Source organism: Eurosta solidaginis, chromosome 2 (genome assembly GCF_040869045.1).
Source record: "Eurosta solidaginis isolate ZX-2024a chromosome 2, ASM4086904v1, whole genome shotgun sequence".
Taxonomy (NCBI): Eukaryota; Metazoa; Arthropoda; class Insecta; order Diptera; family Tephritidae; genus Eurosta; species Eurosta solidaginis.
The window spans coordinates 74557011-74581857 of NC_090320.1; the positions used below are offsets into that span (position 1 = coordinate 74557011).

At 39.9% G+C, this 24847-nt stretch overlaps 2 protein-coding genes across 2 annotated transcripts; one reads left to right on the plus strand and one right to left on the minus strand.

Moving 5' to 3' along the window:
• The first annotated feature begins 15277 nt into the window (after positions 1-15277).
• Positions 15278-16521, plus strand: LOC137239930 (mitochondrial ribosome-associated GTPase 2). The gene is made up of 2 exons (XM_067765737.1): positions 15278-15468; positions 15521-16521. Exons 1-2 carry the CDS (start codon positions 15316-15318, stop codon positions 16499-16501), a joined length of 1134 nt encoding a protein of 377 aa, XP_067621838.1. The 5' UTR covers positions 15278-15315; the 3' UTR covers positions 16502-16521.
• On the minus strand, positions 16516-17695 carry Wdr82 (WD repeat domain 82). The gene has a single exon (XM_067765738.1). The coding sequence runs from the start codon at positions 17576-17578 to the stop codon at positions 16625-16627; it is 954 nt and encodes a 317-aa protein (XP_067621839.1). The 5' UTR covers positions 17579-17695; the 3' UTR covers positions 16516-16624.
• Positions 17696-24847: the final 7152 nt, after the last annotated feature.

The following is a 24847-nucleotide window of genomic DNA, read 5'->3' on the forward strand; positions in this document are numbered from 1 at the left end:
TAAAACTCACTGAAAGACGGCAATATTTGGCGAACATAATTCCCAGCACACAACATAACAAAAACTCTCAAAGTGAGCAAGTGTTAAAGGGCCAATTAATAGTGACTTATAACCATGAAACCATAACCAGCTAAAACAGCTGATCGAACCTACCTTATGAAAATCAATGTAATCGATTAATGTTGCCATACCATAATGCTAACGTCATAACCATACCATAGCCAACCAATTGGTTTTTGTTTTCTCGCCATATCCATAACCTAAAAATATTCGAGTTGGTGAATTTAATAACTTTTTGTAGATTTTATTCATTGTTTTGGATACCTTATGACTAAGAGACTTATTTATTGTGATATATGTTTGTAAAATTTTGCGTTTTCTTCATTTTTATGAAATTTTCACGATTTTGAGGTTAAGGCATCATTAATCGATTACATTGGAGATGGTTATATATATGGGTATGGTTACGACTATGGCGTTAGGATGGAAGTTTAATTGGCCCTTAAGACCCAAGCACATTCCACTTTCCCGTCGTTTAAAGACCAATTAATGGTGACTTCCCTGCAAAAATCGTTAGATTATGTGGCCCACTGGAGTACTTACATTATACTCCAATGTAATGCAACAACAACTGTAATGCAGCAATGTACCAACTCATGTTTCTACACGAACATATTGTTAGCCGATCATTGCTCGTTTATAACGATTGTAATCACTACACGATGTTTATTGGACTGTGGGTACTGCATGGATTACTCTGATGTAATGCGGAGCTGGAGTATATGGTCCAGTCCTAGGACATCGCAATATTAATTGAACCATATTTTTTTTATGAATTGTGGTTAATTTTGGAGCACTCTGTTGGTCCATAGCGAGTACTCCATACATGCATGCATGGAGTACTCGCGATTTTTGCAGGGTTATAGCCATAACCAGATAAAGCAGCTGATCGAACCTACCTTATGGAAATCAATGTAATCGATTAATGGTGCCATACCATAACGCTAACGCCATAACCATACCATAGCCAACTAATTGGTTTTTGGTTTCTTGCCATATCCATAACCTAAAAATATTTGAGTTGGTGAATTTAATAACTTTTAGATTTTAGATTTTATTCATTGTTTTGGATACGATATGACTAAGAGACTTATTTTTTGTGGAATATGTTTATAATTTTTTTGCGTTTTCTTCATTTTTATGAAATTTTCACGATTTTTAAGTTTAGGCACCATTAATCGATCACATTGGAGATGGTTATGGAAATGGGTATTGTTACGACTATGGCGTTAGGGTTAAGGAAGTTTAATTAGCCCTTTAGGCGCTGACATCGAACGCTTACGTTTTATTGCTATACCAGGGGCCGAAACTGTTATTCTTTTATAATATAATTCCTTGCAAAACCATTAATTTTGGACTTTTAATATATTTGGATCAAGATACAAATTATTTTCGGATTTTTATTTCTTGAGTCCGATAGAACTAGTTAAACTCGGACTTTTAAAAATAAAAGTCCGGAAATAAAAGTTAAATCCGGACTTTTATTTTGGCCTTATTTTTAAAAGTCTGAGTTTAACTAGTTCTATCGGACTAAAAAAATAAAAATACAGATTTTACTTGCATATGTGGACTTTTATGGAAAAGGTTCGAGAAATAAAAAGGATGATGATTCGACACGATATTGCTATAAGGATACCTGGGAACTCAAACATTTTCACCTAGGAAAATTTTTTGACCAGGACTTTTTCGACACCATCCCCCCGAATCAAAGGTTGGAAGGGGCTTACTTGGTTGTTCCCGCCTCATCTTAAGCATTAAGCTAATAAGCTCCCTTTCCACAGATCTCCACCTTTCAGTAGTCATTTGTCCGAACGGACTGCTACGATCAACCAGCGCCACAGTCAGTGACTGCTTTGCCACATCACTCATCTTCTCGGGAAAAGCAGGAGTCTTAGTGTTATCTCCCTTTGGAACCTCTGAGAACACCGGAGTCTTCGCGTTAACTCTCTTTAGCGCCTCCGAGAAAGCCGGAGTCTTAGCGTTATCTCCCTTTGGCTTATCTCCTACTTCCGTAGTTGGAACTTCCCTCTGACTGGCAGCTTTCGAGGTAGTTGCTACCTCGCTATTGGAACCCATCTGTCTTACAGCTTTGGGCTTACTTGTCTATGCGACTGCCCTGCCTCGCGGCTCTAGGACTGGGTCCTTTCTGCCTCTTGAAAGCAGGCTTGTCGCCTTCTGCCGAACGTTGCCTCTTCATTCTGCCTTCGACCTACTTCTACCGCTTCATGGGCCCATTCCAAGCGCTCGGTCTCCACTTCTGTTGGGTCGACCACTGCTCCCAAGCGTTGTACAATTCTTAGTGCTGCACGGTACTGCGAGAGAGCTCTTTTACTTCCTCTGCTCCGTACCCTTCTCCACTCTTCTACTCCGTTTTCATTTGTGTGCTTCTCCAACACGGAGTTCATTGAATCAGCACTACTCTCGCTCCCCAAGTCCGACGCATCGCTTAATTCGTATTTGTCGTCCTTGGATTGCGACTCAGTCCCCCTCTTTACATCCTCCTTATTACATTCAGGTAATGAGTTGTTCATCTTGGTCGTACGACCACCTGCCCGACAAGGCGGGCTCAGCGGTCCAGTATTATATACGGGGAAAGAACCGTCCGCCACAGCAGCGCCCCTTACTGCGGTAAGGCCATAAATACTTCCCGAGATGGCCCGGTATCGGGAAGGCTCCGTTCGAATACAGCCGAATTTATCCCCTGGCTGCAAATCGTCCAATAGGCACGGTCCGCATAACACCCTGGATTAGGGGGTTGGCAGTTCTTGGTCACCGCCATCCCGCCGCCCTCCTATGAGGCGAAATGGCGAAGATGTCAGTCCTAAACAGCTCCGCCTCATAGTCGGGCGCTATGGAGTTCGGCTAAGCCCTCACACCAACGACAAGGTGCCTACCCTAGTGAGGGTTCAGCCTGGGGTGGTTGAAACAAAATTTTGTTAATTTCGCGCAGGTGGCATCGCGAAATAATCCAATGGTGTGGGGAAATTCCCAATAACGGCAACCACTATGGCGTAACTATACAAGGTGACAGCTGACTAGTAGTTTCATACGAATTGACACATTAACTTTCAGCGCAGTATGATTTTGACAATAGTCCATCGGCTCACAAAAAACGAAATATATCGTACTTTTAATGATAGCTGCAGGATCGTCACCGCAACTAACACCTTGTATGGTTCTACCATGAAAACCACAGTTAATTCATGCGATTTAACGGCGCCGTTCCACTGCGCAGTCGCAAGAATGGAATGAAATTTTTTCCACAACACAATGGCGTGTGTGGCCAAAAGGAGAACAAAAAGTGTGGCAAAGGTGGTGGTGGTCGCAAAAAGGAAAAAATTGCAGTTCGTTTAATAAAATATTACGGAAAAATCATATATTGCTATCGATAAAAGGTTGGCAGCGATTTAGTTTAGCACCACCCGAGTTCAGGGTTAAACTTGGTATCAAATGAAAGAGGGAGTTCTCCCGATCACAAATATATATAACTTAAAGTGCGCAGACTTATAGCTTACGAGTTATTTGATGTTAAAGTTTGCAAATTTAGCAAATTTCTATAGCACTCTCACTTACAATTTACACATCTTTCAAAACCTTTATGCTCATAAATATAAATATCTGCTAGTTTTTTTTCTTTGAGTACAGGATTCACCGGGCAATTCCTGGCATAGAGGTCCGACGCCTGTTTGTGGAGTTCACTCAGGACCTGCTTGTATTTTTCAGCTTCATACGGCTGTGTTCTCACGTGCCGTATTTTCTCATAATGTAATGAGGGCGTGAACAACAAGAAGCCACAAAAGATTTGTAAAAGTTACGAGGACGTCGGGTTTTGGGATCAAGCCCATAGCAACCTGTCCGATGCAACTATCCCTTGTACGTGACACACTGACAAGAGTATGACCGTCCTAAAAAGATATTTTCCGGCAAACGCAGCAAAACCATTTCTCATGACCTGGGTCAGGAGAAGGACACGGATTGGGTTCGATAGCTCCCGGAGGAGGAGAGTATGGCGCAGACCCGCTGCATGGATCTGCTGGGAGGATGATAATTTGTGGGAGGGACGCAACAAACTAAACACTAGAGCCCGCCTGCTCATTACCCTGTACTCCCCTGTGGCCTGGGACCCAGTGCAACAGTACTACGTTGTGCACCCAAGGACCAGTGCTGACTTTATTTCGAAGGCCACAATTGCCTTTAGTGGGGCCTGACTGTCTGACTGAGTATGGCAATTGTTTCATTGGAGTATCAGCGCTGAAGGTTCAGCTTAGCGCACCAACATATGGCGAATACTTCCGCTTGAAAGCTGCTCGTATGTGCTTTTAGAGGTACTGATATTTTGGCTCTGGGTCCGGAGACTCTGGCTTCAATTCCCTCTGGCGTCTTCGAACCAGGGCCGTAGAGAGAAAATCCGGGCCCGGGATTAAAAAAATTTACGGTCCTCCTATAAAAAAATCCACTAATACATTTGATTAACGTGAATTAATGACGTTTCATTCATAAATCATTATTGATGGATTACATCAAAAAAGATTTTTGCCACATCAACTAAATGATTTTTGGCTAAGAGATGACAATAAAATTAACACAGAATATTTACTATTTGTTTTATTTTATTGTAACGTAGAAATAAAATTCTCTTTTAACAGCCACATATTATTTCAAATAATGTAGTTATTGGTAACATTTTCATACATTTCTGATAAATTTAATGATGATTATAAATTTTAATTATTCAATATAGAATGTTCGGATAGCAAGTAATTTTTTCGCTGCAAAATTTTTTATAATAATATCAAAATTTAACTAAAACGGACGCAACACAAAGCGTGGCAAGTCGTAAAACTCGCTCTTTAGATGAACACGATCTATGAAAGGCTTTCATTCTTGAAAGGACGTTGAAGGAACGTTCTGCACTAGATACAGTGACAGGTAAAGTGCATAAGGTACGTAAACCAATACAAAAGTTGGGGGAAAATTGTATACATATTTTGAAAATAGACGGCATTTAGCAATACCAATGGTGACAGACCTGTCAAGGATGAACGTCGAACGTTTAATAAAAATTATTTATTGAAATCAGCAAATTCTCTTGAATATAAAATTGGAAAAAAAAAAACAATTAACTGAAAGATTATGACAAAACCTAAATTCAAATTTTGTAGTCTACTTCATAGCCTGTGATACAGTATTTTATCAAATCATGTGACACAGTATCTTACAGTTCGGCCTCTCCTGACTTCAATTAAGCGGCCTCGATTAATCGTCGGTTGAACTATCATCGCTGTCCTCTGTCTCAAGTTCTGGACTAAGCTGGCACCAACGCTTCATTTGATCACTTGAAATAATTCCGCAATAACGTCTTTGAGTTACAGGTACATCGGGAATATCTTCTACAATATATCGGTCATAATCCAAAACCTTTATAACCATATATGGGCCTTTGTATTTTGCATCTAACTTGTGTGATTCCCCTGTGGCTGTTGATACATTGGTAATCATAACTAAGTCGCCTTTGTTATATCGTGTCGGTTGCTGATGGCGTTGATTAAATCGCTGCTGCCACTTTATTCTCTCTTTTTCAATTTGCTCTTTCGTTTGTAAATATAAGTCACCTCGTTTGGTATTTGTTTCCTGGTTTTCCTCGTCGTGAATTGACTGTATAAGCCTATTCAAACTATAGTCACGCATGTCGTAGTTAAATATGACATCATTCGGACTCACTTTTGTCGTTGCATTTAGCTGCGAATTTAGACTCCATTGTACAGAGGGTAATATAGAGTCCCATTCTTTTGTAGTTTTCATCATAGTGTGTATGGCTGGCAAAATGGTCTTGTTTACACGTTCGGCTTGACCATTTCCTCGCGGAGTCCGTACTGCAATCTTAATATGTCGAATACCATATGTTTGTAAGAACGTCTCGAAATCTTTTGAAGTGTATGCTGTACCACGATCCGTAGTTATCTGAACTGGTTGACCAAACGTCGACATCACTTCTTGTAGCATGCCAATAACTGGAGCTGATTTGGAATTTCGCACCGCCTTCAAAATTGTATATTTTGAAAACGCACACACCAAAACAATTATATGCTGATTCCCTTTCTTGCTCTTGGGAAACGGCCCCAAATGATCCATATGTATTGACCGAAACGGTATTGGTGTTATCTCTGTGAGATGCATTTGCCCCTCGGGTTTGCCTCCACGTACCTTATATATGCAACATTCTGGACATGCCGCTATGTATCCTTTAACATAACGCCTCATACGATGAAACCAGAAATCTCGTTGAAGTCGTTGTAATGTCTTCTCAACACCAAAATGCCCAGAATCATCATGACAAGTCTTCGTGATACGCCATCTTACGGCCTGAGGAATTACCAAACGTCGTCCACCTTCAGCTTTGCGGTATAACCTACCCTTGTGTAACTCATAATCTTGTTGAATTTGCTTTGCTGATACTGAACTAGATTTCAATGCTTCCACGATATCCTGAAGTTTCTTATCTTGCATTTGCATTGTATACACCCAATCAAGGCTTCCTTCTGTTGTGATAGCTAAAATATTCTCTGCAACCGTCTGGCATTCGCTTGGTGGTAAACTAGGTGATCTGCTCATACAGTCTACATGCTGCATTTTATGACCCTGTCGATGAATCGTTTTGAAATCAAATTCTTGTAATCTCAACCACCATCTCGCAATACGTGGAAGAAGTGGTGTTGTAGCTTTCGTTGTAACAGTGGCATTGCAATCAGTTACTACTGTGAATGTTTTTCCCAAAAGATACATACGGAAGCGTGTTAACGTTTCAACTATCGCTAATACTTCCAACTCGTGACTCGGAAATTTCGACTCAGGGTCACTACATTGCCTACTATAAAAGAAAACTGGGTTTATACCTTCATCTCCATATTGGAATAAAATCCCAGAAAGGCCCACATGACTAGCATCAGTGTGTACCTCGTGCTGCTTATGAGAATCGTACAACGCCAACACTGGCTTGCTTGATATGGCACCCTTCAACTGATCAAAAGCTTGTTGCTGTGAAGAACCCCACTCAAAACCGGCATCCTTCTTTAACAACATAGTGAGTGGAATTGCGATATGACTGTAGCCTTCAACAAATTTGCGAAAGAATCCTGTTAATCCAAGAAATTGCCTTACCTGGGTAACAGTTGTCGGCTGAGGAAACTCTTCAACACATATCGTCTTCTTTTTTCCCGGAGCTATACCTGCTTTAGACACCTCGTGACCCAAGAAAATAACAGCGTTCGCCAAGAATTGGCACTTTGAAGGTCGTAACGTAAGACCATCTTGCTTAATCGCTTCCAACACCTCTCTTAAAACTATTATTCCTTCCTCGAATGATGGGGTGGCTATGATCACTTCATCCACATAACTGATTACATTGTCTCTGTGCTTCAATGACGACATTACTCGTACTACCATTTCTTGAAATACCATCGGTGCATTAACTAACCCAAAAGGCATCACATTATGTTCATACAATCCCTCATGCGTCAAAAACGCTGTAAATTTCTTACAATCTTCTTGAATCGGGACTTGATAATATCCGCTAGTCATATCCAAAGTTGTAAAAAATTGTCCGCCACTTAACTTAGCCAATTGCTCCTCAACCACTGGCATGGGAAAATGTTTCCTTACAGTAACTGTATTTAATGCACGGTAGTCTACGCACCTCCTGTTCTCCCCATTGGCCTTTGCTACCATCACTACAGACGCGGCGTGTGGAGAAGAACTGGGTCGAATAATGTTATTGTCTAAGAGTTCTTTTAATATTCTTGAAAGTTCATGTTGTTTTGCAAATGGTACCTGGTACCGTTTACCCACAATAGGGCTCTCAGTAGAAACACGTATGTCCATTATTGTAGTTTTGGATCTTCCCAGAGTAGATATGCCTTCTGCAAAACATTCGTCAAAATCATTTAATAATTTGAGTACTTCCTGCTGTTGCTTCTGAACTAAGTTCTTGTTTACATTGAACTGTGTTCCGCTTTTAATTTCCAATACTATTGATCCAGAGTCAATTATCAAACGACGATCTTGACCGCATAGCACATCCCTTCCTAGCAAAAAGTCATGATTGAGCATGTTATCTGGTACCTCATACAATTTGGCACTGATAACCTTGTCTGCAAATTTAATCTTAGTATTTACAACGTAAGTAACCTCAACTATAGAGCCACCAAAACCTTTCAATCGTTGATATGTTGGCATTCGATTTGCGCTAAACCACACCGCTGACTTCTTTATAAGTGAATGATCACTACCAGTATCTATAAGGGCTTGGTACTTCCGTCCTTCACACTCGACCTCTTCGACAATTGGCGGAACCATTCATTGTATATTTTCATTTCCATCTATTTTTGCAACAGTATGTTTAGATTCTGCTGAACACTTTTTTGCGTCGTGCCCAACTTTTGAACACTTAGTACATCGCTGCTTCTTTTGAGGTTGCGGGAATTTCGCTGCCACATGCCCATAAACATTACAATTATAACATTTCACCTGTTTTTCTTTAGTGTCGACTGTTAACGGGCTGTACTCCGATGAACTCCCACATAGTATGTTTCGATGTCCGCTTCTTTCTGCCGTTGAGCGTAAACTTTCAAGACATTGTCTCAACTCATTGCTGGTTCGTAAACTCATCGCTAATAGCGTTCTAGTAAGCCCACTGTCGTCTAAACCGTCGATAGTGTATGAGTTTATTGATTGCTCATCAACATCCCCTCGCCTTCCAATAGTCAGCATTATATAATAATACTCAATAAGGGACTCATTTGGCTTACGTCGCCGTGCTGCTAACTCGCGATGAACATCAGCTGAAGTCAATGCATATGGAAAATCACGTAACAACATTTGGACAAACTCTGTCCAAGACTTGAACACTGGTTGAGCATCCAACCACATTTTTGCAACACCTTTAAGCTTATGCTGCACAGCAAGGAGCACAGTTTCATTTTTCCACATGTACACCTTTTGTAACTGCTCAACTTTTACCACAAACTGATGCGCTGAAATTGTCTTCCGAACTGGATCAAATTCAGGAAGAACTCCTACCACTTCCTGAACATTCTGAGTATGCACTACATGCATTGATAAACTACGCTGCGATAAAGGATCAGAAATTCGCCCACTTTCCTGTGCACTTGCCATTTCTACCGAATCGACTCCATCGTTTCTTAGCGCTGCTGGCTTAATTGCAGCTTCAATAGCCTTCACCGAATTTGCCAAACTGCATACTAACTCCTGTAGCTGATTTAATGGCTGCTCCCATGGCTCCGCTGAAGAAATCTCCTCAATCTCTACTTCATCTGAACCCAACACTTCCAACAAAGCCGCAACTTTATGTGTTTTAGTACCACTAATCACGATATCGTTTTGACGCAATAGTGCGTTTATTGAGCTACATTTAAGCTGGATAATTTCACCATCGTACTATACCGTTTACGTTGTATAAATGTTTAATGTGCGTTATGAGCACAATTTGTGAAACTCACGAATTGTTCTTTTGAATACGTTGAATGTTCTCTTTCACGTTGAGCTTCGTCCAACGTATTCCCCAATGATTGCTGTTGGTTTTGCAACGCCGTTGGTTGTTTTGCCTGAATGTACCTTCCATCGTACAATCGTAGCCGTTTTATACGTTACACATTAACCGTTAACCGTTTTTCTTTAATAATAGCCGTGTTTTTTAACACGCGCGTATACGTTTCGTTTGCGCGTGTTAAAAAACGCCTATCTTCGCTTAGATAATGCTTAGGAGACCCATCTAGCGGCTGTGGTAAAACAACTAGCTACAGCAACAGGGTGTACCGAAAAGCGGAGACGCAACGCTCTGATGGCCATAGGGTATAACATATAGCTGAATCAGTTGCGATGAATTGTGGACACACATATAATACATAGAATTAGTGTACAGGGTGAAACAAAGACACATATTTCAGTTACATCTGAGTATAATGCGTATTGAAATTTAGTAGGACAAAATTTATGCGCAGCAATTTCAGAGGTGTATTTATAGTTTGTCTCTTAGCAGTCAATATAAAGTTTAAGCGTAAACGGATATACGCGTGTTAAAAAACACGGCTAATAGTGTTTCACGAGCGTTCGAACCACTTCTGATTCTGTCAAGGATGAACGTCGAACGTTTAATAAAAATTATTTATTGAAATCAGCAAATTCTCTTGAACATAAAATTGGAAAAAAAAACAATTAACTGAAAAATTATGACAAAACCTAAATTCAAATTTCGTAGTCTACTTCATAGCCTGTGATACAGTATTTTATCAAATCATGTGACACAGTATCTTACAGACCTTTATCAAAATTTGCTTCGTAAATATGTTTCAAGTGAACTATTTCACATTCTAAGCTTTGAGAAATATCCAACTTGTATTTTTCGACAAATTTTGCTGCGCTCGCCCGAACCGTAGTTTCATCCATGTCTTAAATTTCCACAAAAAGGAAAACTTTTTGTTCAAATTTCTCATAGCTGCAAATCGTTCAGTAATGCCAGTGATTACCGAATCAACGATCACCAAGAATGTATTGTTTTTGAAATCAGACTCTGAATCATCCGTAATCATCTCATTTAAATTATCTTCAGAACGCCTTTTGGGTTTTCTCTTTCGAATGTCCGGAAACTTTGGTGAGATGTTCAATTGAATAGCAACTGTCTTGCATTTGTTTAAAATTGTTTCCCATTGGTTCCTGATCAACTTCAAATCAGCTAATAAGGCATCTAGATGTCGGACCTCAACATCTGTGGTGGCGTTTCTCGCTTGGAGGACCACGCTTCTTTCATTAATGGTAGGGTTTTGAACCAAATTGAGGACAGCAAGATACATTCGAACTTGTTGATGTACTTGAGAATGCCGGTAACATCGCCGTATGCTTGCGCAGTCAAATTTGGCTTTTGGCTGAAAGACTATGAAGAGAGCTAGGTACATTTTTTTGAGGATGTCACATCGTTGTGGAGTGCTACCGAAGAAAATAATTGCAGCCGTACAACATTCTGCAGCATCAACACCACATAAATTGATAGCGTTTTCTTTTCTGAAATAAATTGTTGCCTAAGTAAATGGTAATACTCTACTCCATCGGGTTAGGGGGTCAGAATATACCCGCTGTAGGTATGCCTGTCGTATGCGTTAGAGGGGACTAAAATATCAGATTCCATGGGCTGTGTAGCGCAACCCTGCAGGTTGCCAGCGCAATATATAGCTTCCCCAAACCTAATTGTCAACCTCACCTATCCGCGGCGAATCCTGTTTCACTAACAGACGCGGCTCTGGCGACCCCAAGCTCCTCATGGAACTTGGGATGGGGAGGGAGGGGATGGCCTGAAGGTTTAATGTGGTCACATAAATCGTTCCCGAGATGGTCGGGCTAGCACCTTAATGGTGCTGTGGTACAGGAGCGTACCGGATCTGTATCCGGCAAAGGACCATCACATCGATAATACTCCTCAAAGCCTTCGGGAGCAACTTTATCGCTACAACAACAACAACAACAATAGAGTTACTCCTACCCCAGAAAATGGTCAACATTTATTGTGCATACAAAGAACATTTCAACTCACCAAATTCACTCATATTAACAGAGTATATGTGGAACTTAAGAGCGAATTGAGAGTTCCACAAAGTTGCACTGCCACACCGCCATTTTATACAGGATAAAAAAGTAACGCTTTTGCGTTGCGAGCAGGCAAGAATTTTCACAAAAGAACGAAATACCCCGTAAAGGCGTTGCCTGTTTTTTAGAACAGAACAACAACGCTTGCGTAACACTTTATCCAGAAAAGAAAACGGTATCACAGCTGCGGGTTGCACAAGGCGAGTAATCAGCATTCGAGTTTTTGTCGAGAATGTGACGTAGTGCTAGTTTGTTGTAAGCTCCTTTCATATTGGCGCCGTTATCGTACCCTTGTGCACGACAATCTTCAATCATGTATGGCAAATAAGATCAGCGATTTTCTGAGCAGTTTTTTGGTTACAATTCACGAAAGCCAAAATCTGTTCTGGAATTGTAAATTTGTTGCTTTCGAATTGAAATGGAGTGAGCGCAAAATGAACGTAGTCAACGTGACTAGCATCAAGCATAGCATCAACGATAATAGCAAAATACTTAGCTTTCTTGTCTTGATCTAATATAGTTTCCCTCACATGCCTTGCACAAATTTCTATAAACTCGTTCTGAATGTCTGGGGAAAGATAGTGAGTGAACTTGTAAACGTTTGTACTGCTATTGTGAAATCCTAACTTTCTCCAAATGATCTCTAAGTATCGGATCATAATGGCTTATGAGAACTTAGATGCCCAAAAAATGTCCATCCTTTCGCTTTTTGAAAAAAAAAAAATTGTGTCCAAAATTCTATATAAAATTTCTTTCCACTTTTGAGTTTCAGTGATTAGCTGTTCATTGATAAGTGTATGAATTGTAGCCTCCTTTCGAATTAGGTTTTGTAAAGATCGCCATTAAATATAACATTTAATGTGATCTTCAGTATTTTCGTGTGATGGCAGTTTAGCGTATAGCTTCTTCCATACCTGGAATTTCGAATATTCGCCAGGACAACAAATTTTAGGTCGATTTAAAGTATTGGTGCTTAACAGACGACATGGTAGGCAATAAAAAGCATTGCTACTGGCACTCCACACCAACCACTGACGCTCCACTTTCTCTCCATTTGGCAAGATTCTGTTTAACAACGAGGTAGGAAATGCCTCGTCATGACAATCACGTGGAAAAATAACAGAGCACTTTTGATGACCTCGACGAATTATTTCGTTGACTTCTTCAGATCGCAAAAACTCATTATTCACGGTACCGATATCGAAGTCGTTTAAATAATCTAGACTTTGATACAGAGTTGGTGGTATTGTTGGAAGGCTTTTTGAAGATGAACCTTCATCAGTGTTACCACGAAAACTTTACGATTTCGGATTCATGTAAACATATATTTTTGTTTGATGTTTTTATTGTCTCCTCACTGTTCGAGGGACCAGGTAAAAAATCATTATCAATATTCGTTGCTTTTGAAATTCGGCTTAAAATTTCCACATGGAACAACTAAAGACTCTCCTGAATTAAAAAAAAATGTCTTAGTACCTCTAAATCGCGGGCCCCCCGAGAAATACCGGGCCCGCTGAGAAATATCGTGCCCTGCGCTTGCCAGGCTAAGGCTCCAGCTATTAGGAGTGATAAAGCTGTCAGATCTAGAAGCAGGAAGTGGCTTAAGTCCTAGGAAGCTTCTAGTATTTGTCAAGAGGACGGAGTTTTTTATAACATAGGTCCTGGTTCTTGATAGGGTTTTCAGCTTGGTCGTTAAAAAAAACTTCTGGTAACACTACGGACTCATTCAGTCTATGTGAGATCCTCATGAACCGGCCACTTCAACCTAACCTATATTTCTTGTTTTGGTTTTTACTTTAGAATTTACCGGTTAAGTAAGCGATGTCAGCTAGCGCCTTCAAATGTAGATCCATAAGGAACATGAGGTCGCCAGAGCCTCGGCTGTTAAAGAAACAGGATTCGCCACGGGTAGGTGACGTTGACAATTGGGTTGGAGAGGCTATATATTGCGCTGGCAATCCATTGAAAGGATTGCGCTACAAAACCCCTTGAATCAATTTGGTATTTTAGTCGCCTCTTACGACAGGCATAGCTACCACGGGTATACTCTAAGCCCACTAACCCGCTGGAGCCATGAGAAGCGTGAGTGCACTTTGGGTGTCGCAAGGCAAGTTCCGTCGTGCCTGGTGTTGTTGGGTGAGCGGCCAGGCAAGGCAGCAGGATACACATGCACCATTCCGAAGGATACCCTCGCTGAGCCCAGAAAATCTGGGAAAATTAGATGTACTGCTCAGATCCAGCAAACGAGTATGTTCTGTACTGGCATATGATAAACTTGCAGACAACCAAATGTTTACTTTCCTGACCAAAAGGGAATTGGTGCTCGGCACTGCTGCTAAAGAAGAATAGACGTAGTCATATCAATTCGTTCCCGGGTTACTCGGGGAAAGCAGGTTTAGCAGTACTTTGAGCGTTTCAATTTGCACATCCATTCAAAGAACTTCGCATAATGGATTAAACAGTCATCTGCATTTATTCGTTTTTGTTTTTGTAGCACGCCTAATTTACTATCTATTACCCCAACATCTATCAATTATCCCTTGTTATAATCTTCGGGTACCCCCGCTACCGGAAGATGCCTTGGCATGGTGGAGGTTCACTTGAATTTACTTTACAGGTCCTGATTCTGTTTATCTGAAATCCCCTTGAGTATCTTGTATTTATTAAGCACTTCCGGTTATATTAAAAACTTAAACTACAAGAAAACTGCGACAACTGTCCCTCGGCCTTTTTAGTATCACATATAAGGCCCTACCACGCATATTATGGGAAAGGGTAAAGTTCAAAGGCTCAACATCACCTGCAAATCGACTTTGATAGCACGAAATGGGGCTGCATATATTCCGGTATTATATCTACAACACTCATATCTACGCAAACTGATACTAACAACACCACCCGCGCAGGAAATATTGAGCACCATCAGTGTGAGCTTCGAAACTCAAAATGGTTTCAGAAAGGGCACGACTACGAATGAGTTTATGTCTTTACATATGTAGTTTGTACATATAAATATGCACATATGTAAGGTTTACTAGGAAATTATTTGTAAAAACCATTGTATACATAATTTATTCATAATTAAATATTATTTAAACAAAAGGGACGCGTTTCATTCATATAAAAAGCGAATTGACAGAAGGTAACCGGTACGGGTAACCGATAGGCCAGTTACCTGTATTGTTGTTCTTGCATATGTTTTGGTTAGCGATAACAAAAGCATACCTAATAAAGTAACTCAAAAATGTAAATAACATCGAGCGAGAAGGAATGTCGAAAACAATAGGTAAGAGCGAGAAAGCGAGTCACACGTACACTATTTTGAGAGAGCGCATGCGTAACCTTTTTCACGACAGCAATGTAAAAGTCATTAAGACGATAATTGGTGACCAAGTTATTGGTAACGATTAAGAAATCGATTAGGTAACGGGTACCTGTCTTGTAGGGGTATGATTTGTGATGGTGGTGTCCCATGATGGAATTAGAGAAGGTGTGTGATTTGTGGTGGTGTCCAAAAACTTTCTGAAGAAATCGATATCGACAGAGAATAAATCGATGATTTAAAAACAAAAACCATTGGTAGTTTTGCGGCCCTAGTTCGTAATGGTTTTTTCTCGATTTCTGTTGTCCTTTCAAAAGGCAACTTCAATTGCTGCACCACGAAAGGAACTGCTACTACTATGTATATTAAAAAGAAGCCAACAAACTTCACCACATGCTCTGCGACCCATAAAAACAAAATCTAACAGGAAAGAGGTTATCTATTATCTTTTAACCTTTTTTTTTTAATTTAGTTCTTTCTTATTAGCCAATATATTTCTTGGATTCGAAACGAGTGCATGTAGTCGGCGGCAAGGGCGGAGATGGATGTATTTCGTTTCTGCAATTGTGGTGCAATGAACGTGCGGGTCCAGATGGAGGAGATGGTGGAAATGGTGGTCATGTAATTTTGCAATCTTCTACAGATGTTAGCAATTTCAACCATATCTTAAGTACAATTCGTGGCATACCTGGTGAAAAAGGTGGTAGTCAGAATTGTCATGGAAAGAATGCAGAGCACACAAGTGTAAAAGTACCTGTAGGGACTATAGTTCGTGATAATGTGGGGGAAATAGTAGGCGATTTGAGTGAAGTGAATTTAATGTTTGTTGCTGCGCGTGGGGGCATGGGAGGAAAGGGTAATCGCTTTTTTGCAACAGCAATTCACAAAAGCCCAAAAATTTGCGAATATGGTCCGGAAGGTGAAGATGTAACATATTTCTTAGAATTACGTACTATAGCTGATGTAGGATTCATTGGCCATCCAAACGCAGGCAAAAGTACTTTGCTCAACGCAATTAGTCGAGCAAAACCGAAAATCGCACCATACCCATTTACTACTGTTCGACCCTTTATTGGAATGGTACAATATGATGACTTCACACAACTAGCAGTTGCTGATTTACCTGGCTTAATACCCGATGCACATCTAAATAGAGGTCTTGGAATCAAATTTCTAAAGCATGCAGAACGATGCAAAGTATTACTTTTTGTTTTGGATGCCAGCTCAGAAAATCCTATTATCCAGTACGAGCAATTGTTACATGAAATAAAGCAATTCAGTCCATATTTGGCACAACGTCCTAAAATAGTTGTGGCAAATAAGATGGATTTACCAAAAGCCCAAGAAAACTACGAAAATCTTCAAAATAACCTCGATGTAAAAGTTATTCCGATCAGTGCAAAAACAGGTTCAAACATTTCAACGCTGTTATTTGTTATGCGGGAGTATTACGAACACCATAAATAAATAAAACATATGCATAATTAGCTTTTGATTTTATTTTTTATACAGTGAACTTTCTATAACTACAACTAACCTAACGGCTTAGGTTCAAATAGTGTTTTTTTTTATTATTGTGGCCATCCCGGTTTATAGGTCCTCCTCAGCGGTTGGTAACCAAAATGCCATATTTGTGCATGCCGATGCAAGCATCATATATTTCGGATTAAACTGAACACACTGTACGGGTCCGGGATGATCTCCGTTCAGGACGCATACCTTACATCCTGTGTCAGCATTCCATATATGTACACGACCATCTGTACTTCCGGAAAATATAAATTGTGAATCAGGACTAAAACTGGCTTCAATAGGAATGCCCTTGTTGTTTGGGTAACCAGTGAATGTTTGTAAAGGAGTACCATGAAATGCGTCCACTAGTCGTATAATAGATCCATTCGTACTTATTAATATTATTTTACCGTCTCTTGAAAATTTTAAACCAGTCCAATCGCATTCTTTTTCTTGATATAGTTTGAAGGTGACGAAAGGTCCTTTGTCAAATGAGCGCAAATCATACAATTTAATGCTTTCCGAGTTGACACCAGCTGCAAAAATTAGTCCTTCTGGATCGTATGCAGCAACAGGGCGGCCGGGTAAATTCATTAAACCCTGGCAATTGGGAGAACGTAAATCCCATAATCGTAAAGTTTTATCCAAAGATCCGGAGAGAAAAGTATCTTCCACAGGCGAAATGCATAGGGATATTACTTTTTTGGTATGACCAGGGAAGTATCGTAAGTACTTATTATCGTGGAGACTTAAATAACGTATGGTATCATCAACTTTGGTTGAGCTATGAATTGCAGTATTGTTGGCGTGGGTGAATCGTATTAAATCAACGCCATACTTCTTTGAATTAACCGTTCGAGACTGTGTCCCTTTTTCGCAATCGTAAATAACAATTTGATCATCCTCGCTGCATGAAATCAAATTTTCGCCATTCGGAGAAAAGTCAATCGCATTTATTTTATCGGTATTTTCACGAAAAACTTTCGCCACCTTAAAACTTTTTATAACCGAGTCAATAAGTTTCATCTTCATTTTTGTTTTATTAATTGATCTCTTGCGGTAAAAACAAACTATAATTAATGCCAAGCAATACTGTAAAAAAAATGTTGGAACACTATGGGACTCAAACACGGGGTGTTATATTCATTGTGTAATTGTACACCATGGCGGACCGATACAAGGTGGCAGCATGGAACAACTGAGTTTAAACTTTTTTTATTTGATTTGCTACATCAACTTCCGGCGCTGTACGATTTTGACATTTGTCCATCGAATTTACAAGTACATGGTATTTTTATTTATGTTTGTAGGTATGTCACCATGCTCTCACCTAGTATCGTTCCGCTATGTTGTACACTATGCGTCATTGTGAATGATAACTAAATGTGATATCCCTTCAAAAACGCGAGTACTGCATAAAAAATGTAAGGAATACTCCTCCAAAACTAATCTGTATTCATACAAAAAATTTGCTCCAATTAACATTGCGATGTACTAGGAGAGGAGTAGGTGATCCCACTCTCGCTTTGTTTGTGAGTATTCCATAGAGTACATACGTGAGAGTAGTTTCCAAAGTACTTTCACTGTAGTACTCCATGGACACCCACAGAGGATCATATGCCAAAGTACTAAAGAGGAATTGTGTCGGAAAGAATTATCGGAGTGAATTTAATTTAAAATGAAAGTAAATGAAGAGGGGCAATACAACTTTTCTATTTTTTACTACGAATATTCTTATGTTATTTAGCATTTGCGTGAATAAGAAACTAATATTTCTCTATACTACAGTATGTATACATAAAACTAGTGCGCGGTTGCATTTTATCAGAGTTGTCATAGTAAAATTTTATTATCAGTTATTTGTATGTAATATTTTACTTTTGGAAACTCTGTTCGATCGTCATCGTGTCGTGATCACGGTCGTTAAAAAACGAGCAATGATCGGATGATGGTGGCCCGCAAACGCATTGCAAAGGAGTATTGTTAGAGTACTCCAGCATGAAGAAAATGGAACACGTAATCCAACAATTTTTGCAGGGATCTTAGCTGTCAACTGCCTGACAGGCTGTTCAATATGGTTACTTTTTAGCGTTTTAACAGGGTGTTCAATATGGCGGCGCCTATCTTCAGCGGGTGATAGAAAGAGATACAGAATGAGATAGCGATAGTCAATTACAAATCAGGTGATCCAATCACTTTGGAATTTTGACGTCTATGCAGAAGATATCACACTTTGCTATCATTCACAATGCTATGCATGGTTCAATTATATTGTTGGCTCATCTGTACAATAGCCGTGTTTTTTTACACGCGTATACGTTTCGTTTGCGCGTGAAAAAAATCCTATCATTTAGATAATGCTTGGGAGACCCATCTAGCGGCTGTGGTTAAACAACTAGCTACAGCAACAGGGTGTGCCGAGAAGTGGAGACACAACCCTCTGTTGTGTATAACATATAGCTGAATCAGTTGTGATAAATAGTTGATGCGCATAGAATACATAGAATTAGTGCAGAGGGTGTGACATAGACACATATTTCAGTTACATCTGAGTATAATGCATATTGAAATTTAGTAGTACTAATTTTATACGTAGCAATTTTAGAGGTGTATTTAAAGTTTGTCGCTTAGCAGTCCATACAAAGTTTAAGCGTAAACGTATATAGATGAGAAAAACAACACATCCAATAACAAAATATGTCTGTTCAAATTGTCAAAATCTGTGTATTGATGTTGGTGCGAATGGTATGGAATAGAAACATAAAATTTAGCAGGTTTTGCATGTGTAGGAAAATGTTGTCAATGTGTTGGCTTCATTTTGAGTTCGCCATCTCCTTTTGACAATCCCATCGACCATGCAATGAAATAAATAAAATCACCTGATGAGATGAGCCAACCATATAATTGAGCCATGACACTATGGTTATATTTGCCGTGATCCAGTGAGTTTTACAGCTCCGGCTCACGCTCAATTCTCACGGGAGTGTTCTGGATCATTTAGAGACTTGAGAAGCAGATGTCGTGATGTTTTCGCACACGTAAAATGTGATAGGCAGATGTCGCCGCTGTTTTTCATTTAACTCATACGGCGAAAGGCTAAGTAGCGACATCTATTTTTGAAAAAGTAGGGTTATTAAAGGCAGCGTTGCCAAACTAAAGACAAGTAATTAACAAATTATCTGGCTTACAAATTGAACCAGACTCCTATCTGGATTTATCTGGCTCAGATTGTTGTTGCATTTACATGCAAAATTATTTATCCGGCTCAAGCTCTTTGCCACCGGATGATGGCTATTAGTTTGTTCCAATGAAGCGTGATCCAGATACGAATAGAAATTTAACGTGTGGCAATATGCTCACTTTTCGTAATGACGGCAACCCGTTTTGGGCTGATGACAGCTACTTGAATGCAACGCACGACGCGCAACACATTTTTTTTTTAATTATAAAAGCTTATACAATGTTAATTAACATATGTACAACCTAAAACATGCAACGCTAGCATCAGAGGCTATCATCTGTCCGTTGAATTGCGATTTGTGTTAAATTCTTCTCAATAGATCATGCGAGTAGACGAAGTAAAAAAACCACTTGAACAACCGTATCGAGCTCAATATGTTTTGCTCGAGCGCATATCGGACTATGTATTCAAGATTGACGTCGATGGTAAGGCAACCACAGTATCAACAGAAATGCTTAAGCCTGCATTTAAACAGAAAATCAGAATACGAATGGCACAAGTAACTCAGCTGTAGTGCCCTCAACGAGCAACTCCATGAGTCCAAATATACCACAGAAATACTCCAGAAGACGGCAGCGCAACGATCCGTGACTTCTTAGGTGTATTGAAGTAACTCCTGGGGGGCTACTGTGGGAATATGCTCATTTTTCTGGATCGGCAACCCGTTTTGGGCTGACGATAGATACTTGAACGCAACGAACGGCGCGCAACACGTTTATACACAAATCACACATAGAAGATTGTGCATTCACGAGTTCAAATTGCTTCGTTCTGCGCAACTACGTCACACTTGACTGCTTGAACGAATGAAAGAAAGAGAGAAAAAACAAGAGCTAAAGGAAAATGACGTAGAAATTGCCCATAAAAACAGCTGATCTTTTGTTTACATGCACAATGCGCAATCTTCTGTGTGTGATTTGTGACGTTCAAAGCTGCAGACAATTGTGCGCTATCAGTAACCGCGTATCAGTAACCTTATAACAGCTGATTCGACCAACCAATGTAATCGATTATTGGTGCCATATCGTAAGGTTAAGATCGTAATTGTATCGTATCCAACCAATTGGTTTTTGGTTTTTCGCCATATCCATAACCTAAAAATATTTGAGTTGGTGAATTTAATAACTTTTTGTAGATTTTATTAGGCATTAATCTGGCATTTCATACCAGCCCGCGCTCCGCATATGAGCGGGCTGTGGGAAGGCGGTGTGAAAAGCTTTAAATACACATTTTAAAAAAATCGCGTTGAGCTCGAAATTTACTTTCGAGGAGTTCAACACGCTACTTTGCAGAATTGAATCCTGTCTTAATTCGCGTCCTCTAAGCCCTGCCTCCAACGAACCTTCGGATCTAGAACCCCTGACTCCAGGTCACTTTTTAGTCGGCGGACATTTATTAGCTCCACCAGAGCTAGAAATCAACGAAAACCCGGCCTCAATCGTGAATCGATGGCAAAAACTCAAGGCATTGCATCAAAACTTTTGTAAAAGATGGAAAACCGAATACCTATCGGTGCTACAAAAGAGGACAAAGTGGAAACATCCAAAATCAAACATCAAGGTAGGAGATATGGTGGTCATCAAAGAGGACAATTTACCACCAAATGAATGGAGACTGGGACGAGTGGTCAATGTTTATCCTGGTTACGACAACCGGGTACGCGTCGTAGACATTCGGACAGAGAGGGGCCAAGTGACAAGACCACTTGTCAAACTGGTATTATTACCATCATTTGTCTCACAATCAGAAGAAACAAATCTGGCAAAGTAACCATCTCACAAACAGATGACACAAATCTAACCACTACTCAAAACCAACAATCTCACAATTAGAAGAAAACCAAAAAGAAAATACATCATTCCCTTTAAAAAACTAGAAGTAGAAAACTTTTGTCTTACTTTAGTCGACACAGCCTAATGTGAACAACAATTCATATCTAATACGAGTGTAGGAGTTTTTTCGGAAGTTTTACTAAATTATCTTGGAGAATTTTTTTTCTTTTCGACCCGCCCTAAAGTACATGTGTATGTTTGTACAAATCACGGCGTGATATTCTATTGCATATTCACATTTCGTGTTTCTTGGTTACAAAACCACGTTTTCACCTTTAAGAGGCTTTTTACATGCCCCCATGCAGAACGATTATACGGTAGGTACACGCCGGTTTAATTTGTACAAACAGGCACAATACGGTATGGGTATTAGGCCAAACCACAATGCACATTTTTTTTGGTTCCGGTCACCGGAATTTTTCCACATGGGTTTGTGTCAAGTATAAATTTTCGAAATATTACATTAAGATTAAGAGCGGATTGTTTGGTTGATAATGCGTCATTTCAAAAAAGAAAAAAATTTTTTGGTGTTGGGAAAAGTTTGCAATTTCGTTATTTTTCACTGTTTTTACCCAGTTATCCGGCTCGTATGGAAATTTCACTAGACGACTAAGCCGTCTAGGCGGGCGAAAAATGTTACTTCGGGAGTGTCGGAAGTGTGGTGTTAGTGTATAAGAAAAAAAGAGGAAATGAATTTAAAGTGAAGAATAATATAAATAATTATTCATAATATTTCCTCAAAAAAGTTAAATGATACAAGAGGTGGTGTTGAATTGTTCGTGTTTGTGTGTAATTGTTTTTCAGGTTGATGGATAATCCATCATGAAAAAAAACGATCGGAGTAGCGCGTGTATTGTACATTCGGGTGTACCAAGGAAAAAAATTTTCTTTTCGCTTTCTTTTTTAGATTTCTGATAAATTTTTGTTAAATCACTGTTTTGTTTAGAAAGGGTTAATGCAATGGAATTGGTAGCGGATGAATTTTCTTCTACGTAACGCTACCTTTGCCATTGTAATATCCTTCTTTTCCATTCTTCAAAAAAAAATTTGTGAAAAATATTTGCAAAGAAATGAACGCAACGACTATCTGTTTAATTAAACTTGCTCAGGAGAAACATTACGGTAATGAAGTAGCGAAACCGAAAGTCAAAGAGCCGCTTGAGTCTAGGAGCGAAATACTTTCCCTAAATCCATTTATCGATGAAACCGGAGTCATTAGGACGGGGGGCGGCTTGGAGCATCCACCGATATGGCATATGGCGAAAAGCACCCAATAATACTACCATACAATTGTAGGTTGTCGCGTCTGTTCGTCCAGTTTGTCCATGAACTTTCTCTCCACGGTGAAAACCAACTAATGCTGCGAATTATTCGAACCCAGTACTGGATCCCAAAGGTAAAAACCATGGTCAGAGCCACAATTCATAATTGTAAGATCTGTACGATCTACAAAAAGCACGTTCAAAGTCAACTCATGGGAATCTTACCACTAGAGCGTACAACTTTTTCGCGCGCATTTACTAACACAGGGGTGGATTTTGCAGGGCCGTTCGACATAAAGAGTTATAGGGGGCGCGGCTGTCGTACCTCAAAAGGTTACGCCTGTCTGTTCGTTTGTTTTTCTACTAAGGCCATACATTTAGAGGCCACTAACGATTAGAGCATCTCATCTTTTTTAGCAGCGTTTTCGCGATTCGTAGCCAGACGAGGATGCCCAAGGAATATCTACTCAGATAATGGGACCAACTTCGTCGCAGCTTCACGCGCACTAAAGGCAGAATTTAAGGCTTTTCTCGCCGATTCCCGAATACAAATTCTCTCGAAATTTGCATATCAGGCATTAACCTGGCATTTCATACCAGCCCGCGCTCCGCATATGGGCGGGCTGTGGGAAGCCGATGTGAAAAGCTTTAAAACACATTTTAAAAAAAAATCGCGTTGAGCTCGAAATTTACTTTCGAGGAGTTCAACACGCTACTTTGCAGAATTGAATCCTCTCTTAATTCACGTCCTCTAAGCCCTGCCTCCAACGAACCTTCGGATCTAGAACCCCTGACTCCAGGTCACTTTTTAGTCGGCGGACATTTATTAGCTCCACCAGAGCTAGAAATCAACGAAAACCCGGCCTCAATCGTGAATCGATGGCAAAAACTCAAGGCATTGCATCAAAACTTTTGTAAAAGATGGAAAACCGAATACCTATCGGAGCTACAAAAGAGGACAAAGTGGAAACATCCAAAATCAAACATCAAGGTAGGAGATATGGTGGTCATGCGTTCGAGCAACGTCAAAATGTCTTGACACGACAGTCAAAATCTCCAGGATTTTAACCGCTCAAGTTTAGCAGGAAAAACGAGAAATAAAAAGACTCGTGTTAATATTCAAATATTTAATATACGTGAGTATTATAACCTACAAGTCAATCTTAATCATATATTAATATGTACATATATATATTTAATTTCAGCTTACCTTTAAAATCTCAGGAACAGGACGGCGGCTGGATGCGTGTTAACTCGTTGGTAAGAAATCCAAGTGATCGAATTAACATTAAAAAATTGTTAACGCCGGTTGCTGTCGAACGGTTAATTTATTCGTGCGGTGTTTTAACATGGATAGCTAGCACCGTTCGACCACCTCTGTTAACAATTTAAGTATAGAAAAATACGTATAGGAAAGTACGTGGGCTACCTCACAAGTTTGAGGTTTTGGGAAGTTGGCCTAAACATGCCGGCCCCCGTTGCGTGACGCAACCTTGAAAACATAACCGCGTAGTTCAGCCGTCGTGTTCCACCAAGGTTAACTTATAACTATTTACAGCTTCCCCGTCTTCATTATGGACTTACTCTAGACAAAAAAAACTGTAAAAAATAGACGTGGTTTTAAATTTCATCAGATGAGATGAAGTGAGATTCCTGGATAGGAGCTTCCTCTTTCAGGTGGGTCCTATGAATGAATCTAAAAACGTATGATAGTACCCTCAAGGCGCGCGGTAGCTTGGAAAACCTTTCGAGAATGTCACTTCTGTTATCTGCGACTGCTGCTGCATGTGCCTGTACTCGCTTTTCTTCTACGTTTGTTGTGAAGTCCGTTTCTTGAGTTGGCCACTTTCCTCTGTCTTCTTGGAGCCAAGACGGTTCCTGCCACCATAGAGAGTTGTCGACCAAGTCCTGAGCTAATATGCCCCTGCTGGCTAAATCTGCTGGATTTGTATCTGAATCTACGTGG

What these genes read in the sequence shown, in the direction of transcription:
- LOC137239930 (XM_067765737.1), top strand. Translation starts at nt 15,316, where the DNA reads ATGGTTTTTTCTCGATTTCTGTTGTCCTTTCAAAAGGCAACTTCAATT. An exon ending in CAAAATCTAACAGGAAAGAG is followed by an intron (nt 15,469 to 15,520) that starts GTTATCTATTAT and finishes CTTTCTTATTAG; the next exon opens with CCAATATATTTCTTGGATTC.
- Wdr82 (XM_067765738.1), bottom strand. Translation starts at nt 17,578, where the DNA reads ATGAAGATGAAACTTATTGACTCGGTTATAAAAAGTTTTAAGGTGGCG.